At 40.5% G+C, this 14,002-nt stretch overlaps 1 protein-coding gene across 1 annotated transcript; it reads right to left on the bottom strand.

Annotated features, from left to right (window-relative positions):
* Positions 1-2,150: 2,150 nt before the first annotated feature.
* On the bottom strand, positions 2,151-3,086 carry LOC130478654 (olfactory receptor 1020-like). Its single transcript, XM_056850816.1, has one exon. It carries the CDS (start codon positions 3,084-3,086, stop codon positions 2,151-2,153), a length of 936 nt encoding a protein of 311 aa, XP_056706794.1.
* Between the last annotated feature and the right edge of the window lie 10,916 nt (positions 3,087-14,002).

Below are 14,002 nucleotides of genomic sequence, written 5' to 3' on the forward strand. Positions count from 1 at the left end.
AAAAGAAGCCTCTTTACTTTTATAGCTTCCTTGACTTGAGTTGTTAACCATGTAGGCATGCAGTTCCTTTCCTAACCTGGGGAATGCATTCTGGTTGAGATTCAGTTAGCGTGGAAAGGGGGAGGGTGTGGAATCTGTAAAAATTTTCTCATAGCACTACTTTGATATGAGATATCCTTTATATTCTTCTCTGTTAGCCACAGCAACTAAAGGGAACCTCCACATCAAGAGGCAGTTGACTACTGAATACCAGTGCTAGAAGGAAAGATCAGGGGAAGACCTTGGCCTCTATTCCCTGATTGTTGGCCCTCCAGGGCAACTGCTTGGCCAATATGTGAAACAAACACTAGATATTGATTCTTGTAGGTTATCCAGGCTGCGTAACCGTAGTCTTGGTATTTTCTTTCCTGACGTTTCGCCAGCTTCTGTGGCAGGCATCTTCAGAGGAGTAACACTGAAGGACAGTATCTCTCAGAGTCAAGTGTGTAGGAAGAGTATTATATAGTCAGAAGGGGGTTGGGTTTGATCTGAGTCATTGTCCTGCAAAGTATTAAAGGTAATGTGCTAATCATTGTCCAGTGGTCTGATCCGGCAGGGCTCTTATGCCCTTGTGGTAGGATTTCCATTTTAAGTGGAACCTATCTGCTGTATGGCATCCCCAATGTGTTATTTTTTCACTTATGTGGAAGAGACATAAGTCTGAAGGTCTCTGCTAGAAACAAGCAAATTGCATGCCTCTGTTCCTGTCCTGCATTTATATAATGTTCCTTGTCCTCCATAGAGCCCAAGAATCTGGACCACTGCATCTGAATTGTTTGTCACAAAGTTTTGTGTCAGGCTGCAGTCAAGATCAGACATATATAATGATGGGAAGTGAAAAAGCACCCTGTAACAGAGCCAAGAGATTCTTCTTTCTAGACATATCCATTTTCAAAAAAATTCTAATTTAAGTTAGGATGCAAATATTTACATTCTCCTGATTTGTTTTATTCAAAATTCCCAGTCATGGATACCAGTTAATCTGGGGTGCATTCATATGTGCAAAAGCACTGAATTTATTGAGTTAATATTATGGCTTAAATTGATAACAAGAGGGGTTTTTTTTTCAATCTTGGGTGGCCCAGGCTAGCCAGATCTTGGGTGCAAAGCAGGGTCAGACCTGGCTAGTATTTGGATGAGCACCGAAGTCCGGGATTGCTAGGCAGAGGCAGCCAGTAGCAAATCACTTCTGAATATCTCTTGCCTTGAAAACCCTAAGGGGTCACCATACGTTGGCCCAATCTTGATGGCACTTTCCACCACCACCACACCACCAGCCCTCATATTTCCAAAGCAACATTAAAAACTGGCCACTATTGATAACAAGAGGGAAGGTGGCATGGTATAGCTCAATCTCATCAGATCTCAGAAGCTAAGCAGGGCCGGTACTTGGAAGAGAGACCTCCAAGGAAGATTCTGCAGAGGACAGCAATGGCAAATCACCTCTGCTTCTCACTTGCCTTGAAAGCTCCTTTCACTTGTTATAAGTCAGTTGCAACTTGACAGCACTTTACATGCGCACATTCATAACATCAAATTAGATTTCTAAAAGTTAGCCAGATTTTAAATTGGTGAAAATTTTTATTTCTGCTTAAATTTCCTACACGAGACTGCTCACAGCATCTCACTTCCTTTTTGTGTGTGTGTCCTGTCAAGTTGCAGCCAACATATGTTGACCCCGTAGGGTTTTCAAGACAAGAGGCATTCAGAGGTAGTTTGCCATTGCCTGCCTCTGTGATGCAACCCTGGTATTACTTGGTCGTGTCCCATTCAAATACTGACCAGAACTGGCCCAGCTTTGAAGCTGAGATTTGTTGACAACTAGCTAACCAGGTATTCCTTATGCAAACATAAATGACCAAGGGCTTTTTGGAAAAAACTGTTTACACATAAAAGACCTTTTGTTTCCAGAACCAGAAAATGCATTACAACATACTTTCCATACCAGTGACCCAAGAGCAAGACATCCCTTCTTCCAAATAAGTGAAATAGTCAGTATAATACATGCTTCATAAAACAGATACACAGACTTTGATGAAGAAGCAGAAGATGAGGAGTGCTGCATGAAATTGTTACAGTCAGTGCCGAGTGATAGCAGACAACTTTGGCTGCTAAAGAAAGATTTTATTATTCAGTTTCTTCTTCAGGGCTTTTTTCACCTCCTCATTCCTCATACTGTATATGGCAGGGTTCAGCATGGGGATCACAATGGTGTAAAACACAGACACTATTTTGTCTTGTTCCGCTGCCTCAAGCCCTCCAGGTTGACCATACATAAAGGTCAGTGTCCCAAAGTACAGAACAACAGTCATCAGGTGTGAAGCACAGGTTGAAAAGGTCTTTCGTCTACTTGTGGGTGACTGCATCCTCAAGATGGTGAAAAGAATACAAATGTAGGAGATGAGTACAATAACTGCATTCAATACCACAACAAAAGCTGCAGTGACAAAGAGCACTGTCTTGGAAACATAGTTGTCTGAACAGGAAAGTCGCAGCAAAGGGGGGATGTCACAGAAAAAAGAGGTGATTTCATTGGGGCCACAGAAAGAGAGCCTGAATGTGCCACTGGTATGGACAACTGAAATCACAATCCCCACTAGATAACAACCAAATACAAGCTGGAGACAGATGTTTCTAGTTATGGTGACTGGATAAAGCAGTGGGTTACAGATAGCAACAAAGCGATCATAAGCCATGGCAGCTAAAAGGTAGCACTCAGTTGTGGCAAAGGTGGCAGCAAACCACATCTGGGTTGCACATGCTTTGTATGAGATCACCTTCCTGCCCATGAGGAGATCATACAGAAACCTCGGTGCAACGCTGGAGGAGAAGCACAAGTCAACAAAGGACAGATTAGTAAGGAAAAAATACATTGGAGAATGTCGGAGGGAATCTGTCTGAATCAGCACGATCATACCTATATTTCCTATTAGAGTCAGTAGGTAAATGAGTAGAAAGAGCAAGAACAAACTTAACTGCACTTCCAATCGATCTGAGAATCCTAAGAGAATGAATTCAGACACTTGGGTCCAATTTGCCTCCTTCATTCTTTCAGTAGGATTACCCTACACGAATAAGGTCTAAAATCAGAATTAAATGTATCAGTATGGAAACAGGTATAAAATAATAATAAAAAATTGAAGTGATTAGAAATCATGCATTTGGGAAATCAAAAACAAATACTTATTTATTTTAATTCTAGCATCTGAAAAAAATCATTTTCACCCCATGATATATATACAAGTTCACTGTCTTATGACCTAAGTAATTCCTTGTAGTATCACAATATGTGGCAATTTAGGGTTGCCAGGTCCCTCTTTGCCACCGGTGGGAGGTTTTTGAGGTGGAGCCTGAGGAGGGTGGGGTTTGGGGAGGGGAGGGACTTAAATGCCATGGAGTCCAATAGCCAAAGCTGCCATTTTCTCCAGGTGAACTGTCTCTATCAGCTGGAGATCAGTTGTAATAGCACGAGATCTTTCCTTTCTGTTTCGGCCAACGCGGAAGCATTGTAATTTACAGCTAGCGTTGGCCCCTGAGGAAGGTGGTTTGTTAAGCCGAAACAGAAAGGAAACCGGGCTTCTGTAGACTGTTCCATCACTCCTTACCTCTTGGAAAAGGAAAGAAAATTATGCTCCTAGTCATGTTCTATGACTTCTCCTTTCATTGTGGCCAATTGCTTTACTGTGGACATTATTTATGTCTGTACCGAAGATTGGTTGTATTCTTATATGCCTATGGTAGCATAAAGAAGTAATTTTTGTTCATTTGCAATTGTTGTTCTTTGGTTTGCTAAGTACCTGGAAGTTGGCAACCCTATGGCAACTCCAAGATTAATTTTATGATGTGTGCCTTCAGTTCCAGGAACAAAAATCAATAGCAAGACAGCAGTTAGATTATGAACTGGTGCAGTCATGAAAAATTTTTTGTTGACTGACCATCTTCTCCCATTCATGGCTAAGATGCCTATATGGTTAATACATTTCTGGATGAAACTGACTTCTATCAAACAACTGTTGATTCACTCTTAGATGGCATTACCTCTTAATCTCACTTTCAGGAATTGAAAATGGGAATGCTTCCATAAAACCATTTACACTGAATCTCATGGTGCATTTATGCATGTCTGACTTTGGCAGTAAGCCCAGCACCATTCCTACAGGCTCCTGATGCACTAAGGCAGGAGCAACTATGTGTCTGAACTGGGCTGACGATTTTTATTTAGAAATAGCCCTTCATTCAGTTTCACCAGCATGGAAGCTATTTAACATTGCATCCTTTGCATGCTTTCTTGGCATAAGTCCCAATGAATTCAGCAACAGTAACTTCCAGGGCACTATATAGTTTTCTTTGCATGTATACAGTCAATGCTTAATATATATTTTATGGCATGCTTATTAACTAGGCCTTCAATAAGGTGGCCACTCAGAAATCCTGGTGATATTGAATATGTAAGTTGGTAATAGTGGGATTTTGGATCGTTAGAAGGGATCACCTCCCCCAAAGTCATAATTTGATAGGTCTGTCCTCAAGTGACCCTGGCACTTCCCACATTATGCAATTAGGAGTGTATGCACAAACTGTATGCACTCTTATATATATTTACCTCATGTGCATTGGAGGATATATTTTTTTAAAAAAGAGGTCTAAGACTGTGCAAAACTTTAGTTGAAAATATAAGAGGGTGGAATGAAACTGAATTCTCAATCCAGTCAACAATCAGTTAAACTCTAATAAAAGAATTATACCCTTGTAGTTCTTAAGGCTACAGTCTCAGCAGGAGATAGTAATGTGGCATATCCCAGCGGATTTTGTGGGACTTATTTTCAGGCGAACATGTTTATGATGAGATTGAAATTTGTTAAAACTCACTAGGTCACCCTTGATCATTAATAAGTTATGTATTTTGTAAGAATATTCTGTGCCACAATTTAGTGAGAACACCATGTAAATGTGCAAGGTACATCCTTAATTAGTAGTCTTCCTGAAGCATTTATTTAAATACCCTTGCTGACATCTGTTTACTAATACTTATTTGGTAATATACTCTGACCTAGATGGTCCAGGTTAGCCTGATCTTGTCAGATCTCAGAAGCTAAGCAGGGTCAGTCCTGGTTAGTATTTGGATGGGAGACCGCCAAGGAATACCAGTGTTGCTATGCAAAGGAAGGCACTGGCAAACCACCTCTGTTGGTCTCTTGCCTTGAAAACCCCATAAGGGGTCGCCATAAGTCAGCTGTGAATTAATGGCACTTTATACACACACACAATAGTATGTGTTGTTGTTTGTCCTCCCTGTCCAGCCTTCCACCAGATCCAGTGAGAGGTCTTGTTTAGCTGGACCCTTTGGCCCAATCAAATTGATGATGAATTTCACAATGTGAAGGCTGAAAAATATGGGAGGGGAGGAGTTGTATAATACCTTTACTCACTGCCAAATACCTTGTAATTAAGCACAATAGCACTTTTGAGCAGCAGAACCCATCATACATACTTAAATTTAAAACCAGCATTTTCACCAAACCTTGAAATTATGAAACATCACATATTCAATTAAGCACTAGAAACTCAACTATCAACATCTAGATTTTAACTGGATTTCAGCCACTAAAATTAACTGAAAATGCAAGTCTTCATGGTTTATTAAGAACAAAAAAGTAGTTGGGAAAAACATCTCCTACCCTTGCAGCAAATCACAGACTCTTCTTTCCACAAACTCTCTGGCTATCAAGGTTAGGCATAGGATTCAGCATGCAAAATTGTGTCTGATTGCACAGTCTTACCTGCAGTCGAGAAGAAGTTTGTTCATACTGAACTCTGTCTGCACAGGCTATGAGTGTTCATAATCTTTAAAGAAATGTGGGTGGTAAAAAAATATATCTCTTGGTGAGACGTCCCAAGACATGCAGCCCAGGGGGCCATGTACTAATTATTATTGCAATCATATTTGTGGTGTCTATGGTATAGCCTTTTGGAACATTGTATGCATTTCAGGTAGTCTGTGTATTTATTACCCAAAAGAGAACCCTGTTTGTGTAATCTGTGATTGTTCCTCAGGAGAGCTTTCCTTGATGCCAGATTTATAGTCAGTTTAATCATCAGCCATATGAACTCCTTTTCCCTTGGCTTAGCCTTAACTGAAATTTGCTTGCCTCCAAAATGAATGAAAATCAAATTGAGCAATCCTATTTTCCATATGACAATGAAGGGGAATAATCAGAAACAAATGAATACCTTTTCCTTTTATTTCACATCTACTCTCTTCACCTTGTCCCCCAATAGCCCTTAGTGGGCAGCCTTTGCTGTTACTGTCCAGTATGTCAAGCAGGTACATTCCCCAGGGTACAGCAGGCATGGTACCTTGAATGCATCAGAAACAGCATCAGAGACACTGGTGGGAGCATGAGCTGGAAGAAAGGAAAAGAAAGATTCTCTTCTCATTCTTTCACCAGTCAACTGTTGGCCAGCTGAGCTGAGTGGTGGCTGCGAGCCTGGATTCACAGCAATAATGGCAACAAAAGCTACCCTCTAAAGTGGAGGGAAACTGAGGAGGAAGGATGTGGGAAAGGAAGAAGAGGTGGACAGAGGCTCCCTGGCATTGCACTCAGTGAATGACTGATATTTGTCTCTTTGTTGTTTTTCAGGCAAGTATAATAGTTTGGGTTGTGTGTGGGATTTTTTTGGGGGGGGTGTTAAAACTTGTTTTTCATTATTTGGAAACAAAAGTGCCTTCCTAAACTAAATAACACTAGAACAATTTCCTGCCAGATTATCCCATAGAGTTTGTTGCATGGAACTCTTTTCATTTTAATTATTTTTCCCTCACCAAAAACCACATCTTAGTCTCACTCCTGAGACTCATGAAATATCTCTAATTATCTTTCTGTCCCATACTTTTGAATGGTTGGGGGATCTGCCACATATAACTCTGTCTTTATATAAAAGTCAAAAATATGCGGCACAAGAGAGGCTTATTGAAATAACAACTCAAAATGGTTTTATTTGTCTCTTTGGGGGGAAATGGAAAAATCAGATTAACAAGGAGGTTTCAGAAAATAAACTTGGCTGGTAACGAAATAACGAATGAAGAAACTTAGGATGTTTATAATCAATAGATATTTTGTAATCAAGTTGCATCTGATGGATTTCACAGACAGGAGTTGATACTTTGGATATGAGTTCATTTGGCAGTCACTGCTTAGTTGAATAAACATAAGCTTCTTGAAACAACAGTCCTTACATTGGAGGAGCTAGAACACACAATTTCCTCAGTTTTCTTCCTTAAAACTGGTTAGGGATCACTATTTACTTAGGAGCTATTTCCCTTAGAACTGGTTAGGGATCACTTTCTTAAGGAAGGGAGTCTGAAGAACTGAGTCAGATTGAGATGATAAGAGATGAAGTTCTAGACCTATTGGAGAAACTAAAAACCAATAAACCTCTAGGTCCTGATTGCATACACCCAAGAGTTCCTATGGAACTCAAATGTGAGCTAGTTGATCTACTAATCCATATATGTAACTTATCTCTAAATTCAGCTGCTGTACTGGAAGACAGGGGAGTAGCAAATGTTACACTGGTTTTTAAAAAGAGGTCCAGAGGGGAACAGGAAATTAAATGTGAGGTGATGCACATTGGGACAAAATAATCCCAACTTCAGACATAGGTTAATGGGGTCTGAACTTGCTGAGACTGAGCGATCTTGGGGTACTACTAGATTGCTCAATGAAGGTGTCAACCTTGTATGCTGCAACAGTGAAGAAAGCAAACTGTATGTTAGGGATTATTAGGAAAGTGATTGAAAACAAAATGGCCAATGTTATAATGCCCCTGTTTAGATATATGGTGTGGCCTCATTTGGAATACTGTGAACAGTTCTGGTCACTGCATCTCCAAAAGGACATCACAGAGCTGGAAAAAGTACAGAAGCGGGCAACCAAGAAGGTTAGGGGGTTGGAGCATCTTTCCTATGAGGAAAGGCTGAAGACTCTGGGACTGTTCAGTTTGGAAAAGAGATGACTAAATGAGGGGGCTTGATAATGGTTTATAAAATTATGCACAGGATAGAGTTGAAAAAGATAACTTTCTCCTTATATACTTTCTCCTATACTCAGTGGTATAGACAGCTTTAAAAGGGGATTAGAGAGATTCATGGGGGAGAGGTCTATCAGTGACTACTAGCCATGGTGACTAAAGGGAACCTCCACATTCAGAGGCAGTAAACCTCTGAATCCCAGTGCTAAGAGGCAGTAACAGGGGAGGGCCTTGGCCTCTATGCCCTACTGTTGGTCCTCCAGAGGAATTGGTTGGGCACTGTATGAGATAGGATGCTGCACTAGATGGACCACTGGCCTGATCCAGCAGGACTCTTCTTATGTTCTTTAAGAAAGCCAGTGGGAAGAGGGACAGGAGTAGGTGATGGACCTGTACTGTCTGGTCTGGTTTAGTACCAAATGGTAATGGTTACTGCCAAGGAAGCGGAGCATAAATTTTCAAAATATGAAGTTGTCCCCAAAACATTCCCTTTAGCTCTGGCTAACAATTCATTAATCCACAAAGCAAAAGAAGAAAAACTACCAGGGAGGTGGCTTTGACGAGATCCACCTCAAACTCACACCTGCAAAAGTCCTCATAAACATGAATCAGCATCGGTACTATTTCATGTGTAAAAGAGCACAGATTATCCACTACACTAGAGGCCTCCCTGGCCCACCCCTTAAACATTCTCCTAACCCTGAAATCCCAAGAAGAATCACTGAATCCCTCTACCTTTGCATAAACAGCTAGAGCAGACAAATATATAGCAGCATAACAGCATGCCTTTTAAACCTCACAGAAACTGCCTGAAATGACCCACTGGGGGAGGCCAAATATCCTCCAAACCTACCTGGACCCTAATATATTAAGTACTGGATGATAGGGATGAATTTCCCTGCTTTGCAGGCTTCCCTGCATCAAGGTCACAAAGAACCTCGGACATCAGCTCATGCAGCAGGTGCTAGCTTCCAAATCCTGACCTCCTGAAAATGATACAGGGCATCATTTCTCAGGATAGTTGTCCTCCATTCCAGATTTATGATCACTTTTCTCAGCAACCATGAGCAATGCATCTCTTCTTCCTTTTCTCTTTGCTTAATTTTAATAACAGGGATGTTCGCACATCCAAAATGAATGGGGGAGGGGAACAAAAAACAAATCAGACCTAACCTTTTCATTTGTTTGGTTCATGAAAGCAAAGGTGAAGGGGATGAATGAGCATCTTTGTTCATACATTTTTTTAAAAAAAAATTATTATTATTTTTCTATACTAATTAGACAAGGTATTCAACAATCAATATAGGTAAACATCAGAGTATAAATTCTAATAAACAATTGTTGAAAATACATACATATATAGATTAAAAATAAAATATAAAGACATCCCCTACACCTCCCTCAATCTTGTCATTTATTTGTGATCTCCTTTGTTTAAGATTCTAATCCTAATATTGTTACAAACATTTATAAGATATATTTTTCTTTATTTAACATTACTCATAATCTAAGTATTTGCTATTTCATTTATCTATATTCAAAGAAAAAAATAAAAAGAAAGAAAGAACAGAAATAAAATAATAAAAAATGGATTAGATAATAAGTATCATTTTTAACATCCTTTGAGAATGAATGTCATTATGATTCCTCAATTTCTCCCACATATCTAATAAGTATCAGTTATGTTAATGCCATTAATTATTCTGTTTTTGTCAGAGCCAAGCCATTTAATCAGTCCTTTTTAATTAAATCCCCAGAAAAACTAAACCCTTTGACCCAGTCTCTTTATCTTAAATTTCCAGCATCTTCCTCTTTTCCCCAGTAGCTTTAAACATCGAAGGGCATCCATGGAAGTTGTTAGTGCAATTCCCTCTGTAAAAATTGATGGGGGATAGTAAATCTGCAGCATGTTTTCTTCCATCCCTAAGGCGAGAAAAAAATCCCGGTATTTCCAGCTTTTTGCCCTTTTAAATTCTCCTAGTTAACTTTGAAAAGTTCATCAGGTAAATCATACAAACAAAAGTCAAAGTCTCTTACGTTCATATCCATAGTTGTCAGTTGGGTTGGTTCAATTTCTTCTTGCAGATGTATATTCTTTGGTAGTCCTTCATAGCTCTCCATCTCCTTTACAGAATTTAATTCTTCTTTTAATGGTTTGTCGTTTGGGGAGCTTCCTTCTCTCATCTCTGATCTCATTGTCATAATTTGGTCTTTTATATCCTTGAGATCTCCCGAAATTACATCCAGTTTCCGATTGACAAGTTCGTAGATATTGTTTGTCAGAGAGACTAGTCGATCCATGAATTTAGTCTCACTTTCCATGGTTGCTACTTCTGGTAGTTTGTTGAGGTTTAATTTGTAAAATCCAGACAGGTATACGTTGTGAGTTGTAAAGTGGTGTTACGGGGTAAAGTGGTGTTACGGGGGACAGGATATAAGGTCACACGCCAGCCGTTCCTTCCTTTTGCCTAGGAACTTGGGAAGTATTTGCCAGTTACACAGTAGTGCCACACATCCGGTCTCAAATCCCATAGTATTCTCGCAATGGCAGACGATAGCTGATGCTTCCGGATAAGACGTGGCTTGAAAATTTGTTTACTCAGAAAAGCCTCCTCCTGGAAGTGGGGGAGAATCTGCTTGTCCCTCCCCTTTACACTTCTGAGTTTCTGATTGGTGGCTATAACGTCATTCAAAAGGTCCCAGTTGTTATGTCTATCCACCGATCAATTTGATTAAGATCCTGCCGGCTTATCCAATGTTTTTAATTGTCAAAGAGTCATCCAAACCTCAGATGGGGAGATCTATATATTTTTTATAGATATTTTTTCCACTCCTTCGGGACTTCCAATTCCAGGTAAAACAAAAGAGTTCTTGTTACTTACTCAGATTTTAGAAGAGTAGGTATTCTTGCTTATGCATCATTGCTTAGATGGTAATAGGTAGGGGAGCGCTGAGCCTAATTCCAGAGAGACGCTCGCGGCAATGGTTTCCCCTCAGGCCAGGCGGGACCTCATCCAGGATTCCGAGAGTCGTCCGATGGCTCTCTCAGCAAAACTGGGGGTCAAACCCCACTTCATGGGCAGCAGGGGAAATCCTGTTTCCCAATCCACTATTTAGGATCGGGTAGCGGTGCAGAATTACACCCCAAAGTCCAATGAATCTTGGTTCCCTTGGGAGCCCCCAAAAGACGTGGTGCTCAGCTCAGCGTCCCTAGCGGAAGTCGCATCTTTGTTCATTCAATACCTGTTCCTCCTCTATCCCTGCTGTGTCCCCTTCTCATACCTCTCCTTCCCCTTAATATTTACAAGGAAGCTGGGGTTGTGTTGCTACAAGAATAGATGAACAGCTATTATGGTGACAGTGAGCCACATAGTTAACCTTCTGTTGACCAGCCTGCTATGGGCTGGAGCGTGAGAAGCCCATGTGACCTCTTGCACATTGAAGTCTGCTTCAGATGTAGGAAAGTACAAGGTGAACTAAAGAAGGTGAGTGTGTAAAGTGGCATCAAGTCAGAGGTGACTTTCGGTGACCCCTGCAAGCGGCTTCCAAGGCAAGTGAGAAGCAGAGGTGGTTTGCCATTGCCTTCCTCTGCAGAGTCTTTCTTGGTGGGCTCTGTAGCTACAGGCCAGCTACTGTGCAGTAACATAACCAAGCTTACCTGGGATTTGGCATCAGTAAACTCACACAGTAAAAAGCTAAAAAAAAACTGTATTAGAGAAAATGTAGAGAAAGATCTTAAAACAAAGCATACATTCAGTGATGACAGGATGCATAGAATAATAAAAAGCTAGCTTACTGACTACTTATTGAAGTCCTAACACAGCACAGTTTGTTCTTGAGGTGTCAAGTTTCCAGAGTTTAATACAAATGTATTTCTGGTAGCAATCACAATCCCTCTTCATGGGTAGTGAGAGAGAGAGAGAGCTTTGCTGGATTGCCAAATGTTTTATTGGAGTTTTTAAATTTTTCTCCTTCTTAGTCCCCTTTACTTATTTTACCTCAGAAGAAATGAGACAGCAAAGGCTTATTTCAAGTTAACAAACAAGAAACAGATTTATTAAACACTGTACAAGGGATTATTTTTGGAGTTAGGAAGAGCATAAAACCAGAGCTAATTTTATAAGTTTCCCTTCAGAGAAGGCATAGATCTTAGATGGTACAGAATTACAGTTCTTAAATTCAGTTCACAGTTTCAGTTTATAGATGTTTCTATTCAGACTCTGCTGCCTAGCTAACAGGGAAGGTAGAAACCATACACTCTCTTCCCCAAAGAAACACAGAAGTATGGAGATTTCTTCTCAAATCTCTCTTCCAGTTCTCACTAAAGATATACCCCACCTCTGTGCCAGTAATCCCTAAATAACACCCCTGTATTTGGAATTTCTCCTTCCCAGAGCCTATTCCCTTTCAGTGACCTGAGAAAGGGTCCCTTTCCTCCCAATCTCAAAGATTAACCCTTTGTTCATCACAGGGGGAAAGGGATAAGAGACTATTCTTCTTACTAGCTATACTTATGGAGAATGGTGGCCCTAACCTCCTGACAACTAAGCAAACTATTCAAGCACATATAAATGAGGTAGTAATTGTACGTAGGAGCCCCGTGGTGCAGAGTGGTAAGCTGCAGTACTGCAGTCCAAGCTCTGCTTACGACGAGTTCGATCCCAATGGAAGTTGGTGTTGGGTAGCTGGCTCAAGGTTGACTCAGCCTTCCATCCTTCCGAGGTTGGTAAAATGAGTACCCAGCTTGCTGGGGGTAAAGGGAACATGACTGGGGAAGGCGCTGGCAAACCACCCCATAAACAAAAGTCTGCCTAGAAAACGTCGGGATGTGACGTCACCCCATGGGTCAGGAATGACCCGGTGCTTGCACAGGGGACCTTTACCTTAAGGTCCTCATAGAAATGACATTCCAAGAGCACATGAGTCAATGGAGCCAGAGGAGCACAGACAAGTCCTTTCCGAGTATGGAAAATTCAAAATTCTGCCTTGCATAACCATAGAAAGGTTAGTGTTTAATCTAGCTAGAAAGAAGGCTCTAGAGAGACGAGGAATTGTCAAGAAGTAGGTATAGGCAGGCAAATGCGATGAGCACGAAAAGATGTGCTATCATAATCAATCTCTTTGATACACTTTTTTATTATAGAGAAAGCTTTTGTTTTTCCAAGATCGGATAACAAATCCCACAAGATGCCCATCAGTGACAGTTCCTCATCAAAGATTTTTGCCATAAGGATCTATATGAGTCATGCTTCAAAGAAACTAGGTAACTTTCAGTGCTAAAAAAACAACTTAAGTTGTAACTTAAAAGCAAACTAACATGCCCTAGCTTGAAGAGACATTTGGCCAAACTCGGAGCAAAGGGTAACACCAACAACACATCGAGGGGCATTTAAAAGTTTTCGTCAAAACTGAAGCAGTGGTCGATCTATGGACTCACTAACAGCAGTTATCCAGATAGCAACACCAAAGAGAATAATTGGAATAATTTTTAAATTAAAAACTTGAATGGCCCCTGGAATATAGTTTCCGCCTTTAGTATGAAAAAAGTTAACAATAGCCTCAGCCCCAGGTTTCATTTTGTTGAATACCGCTTTTTGATGAACATTCCAGTTTAGATTAAAATAAAAAGAATACCGAGATAAACGAACTCCTTGATCAACATCAAAGCTGTCTAATAACCAACGGAAAGAAGGCAGTTTTCTCCTCTTAGAGAAGATTATGATCTTGGATTTATGATGGTTTATTTTAAGATCTTCCCTGTGCAGACTGCAGAGGGATATTCTAAAAACACACTTACTTCAGACTAAACACAATTGGGCTGCGTAGCTACAATGTCGTTGTAACATGTAAAATGCAGGTTTTTAAAAGGCTGAGATCATGAGAGAACGGTGCATGTAAAGGCAGCAGCCAGAAGAAGCTCCCCCCACCTTTT

This window comes from Euleptes europaea, chromosome 6 (assembly GCF_029931775.1).
Source record: "Euleptes europaea isolate rEulEur1 chromosome 6, rEulEur1.hap1, whole genome shotgun sequence".
NCBI lineage: Eukaryota > Metazoa > Chordata > Lepidosauria > Squamata > Sphaerodactylidae > Euleptes > Euleptes europaea.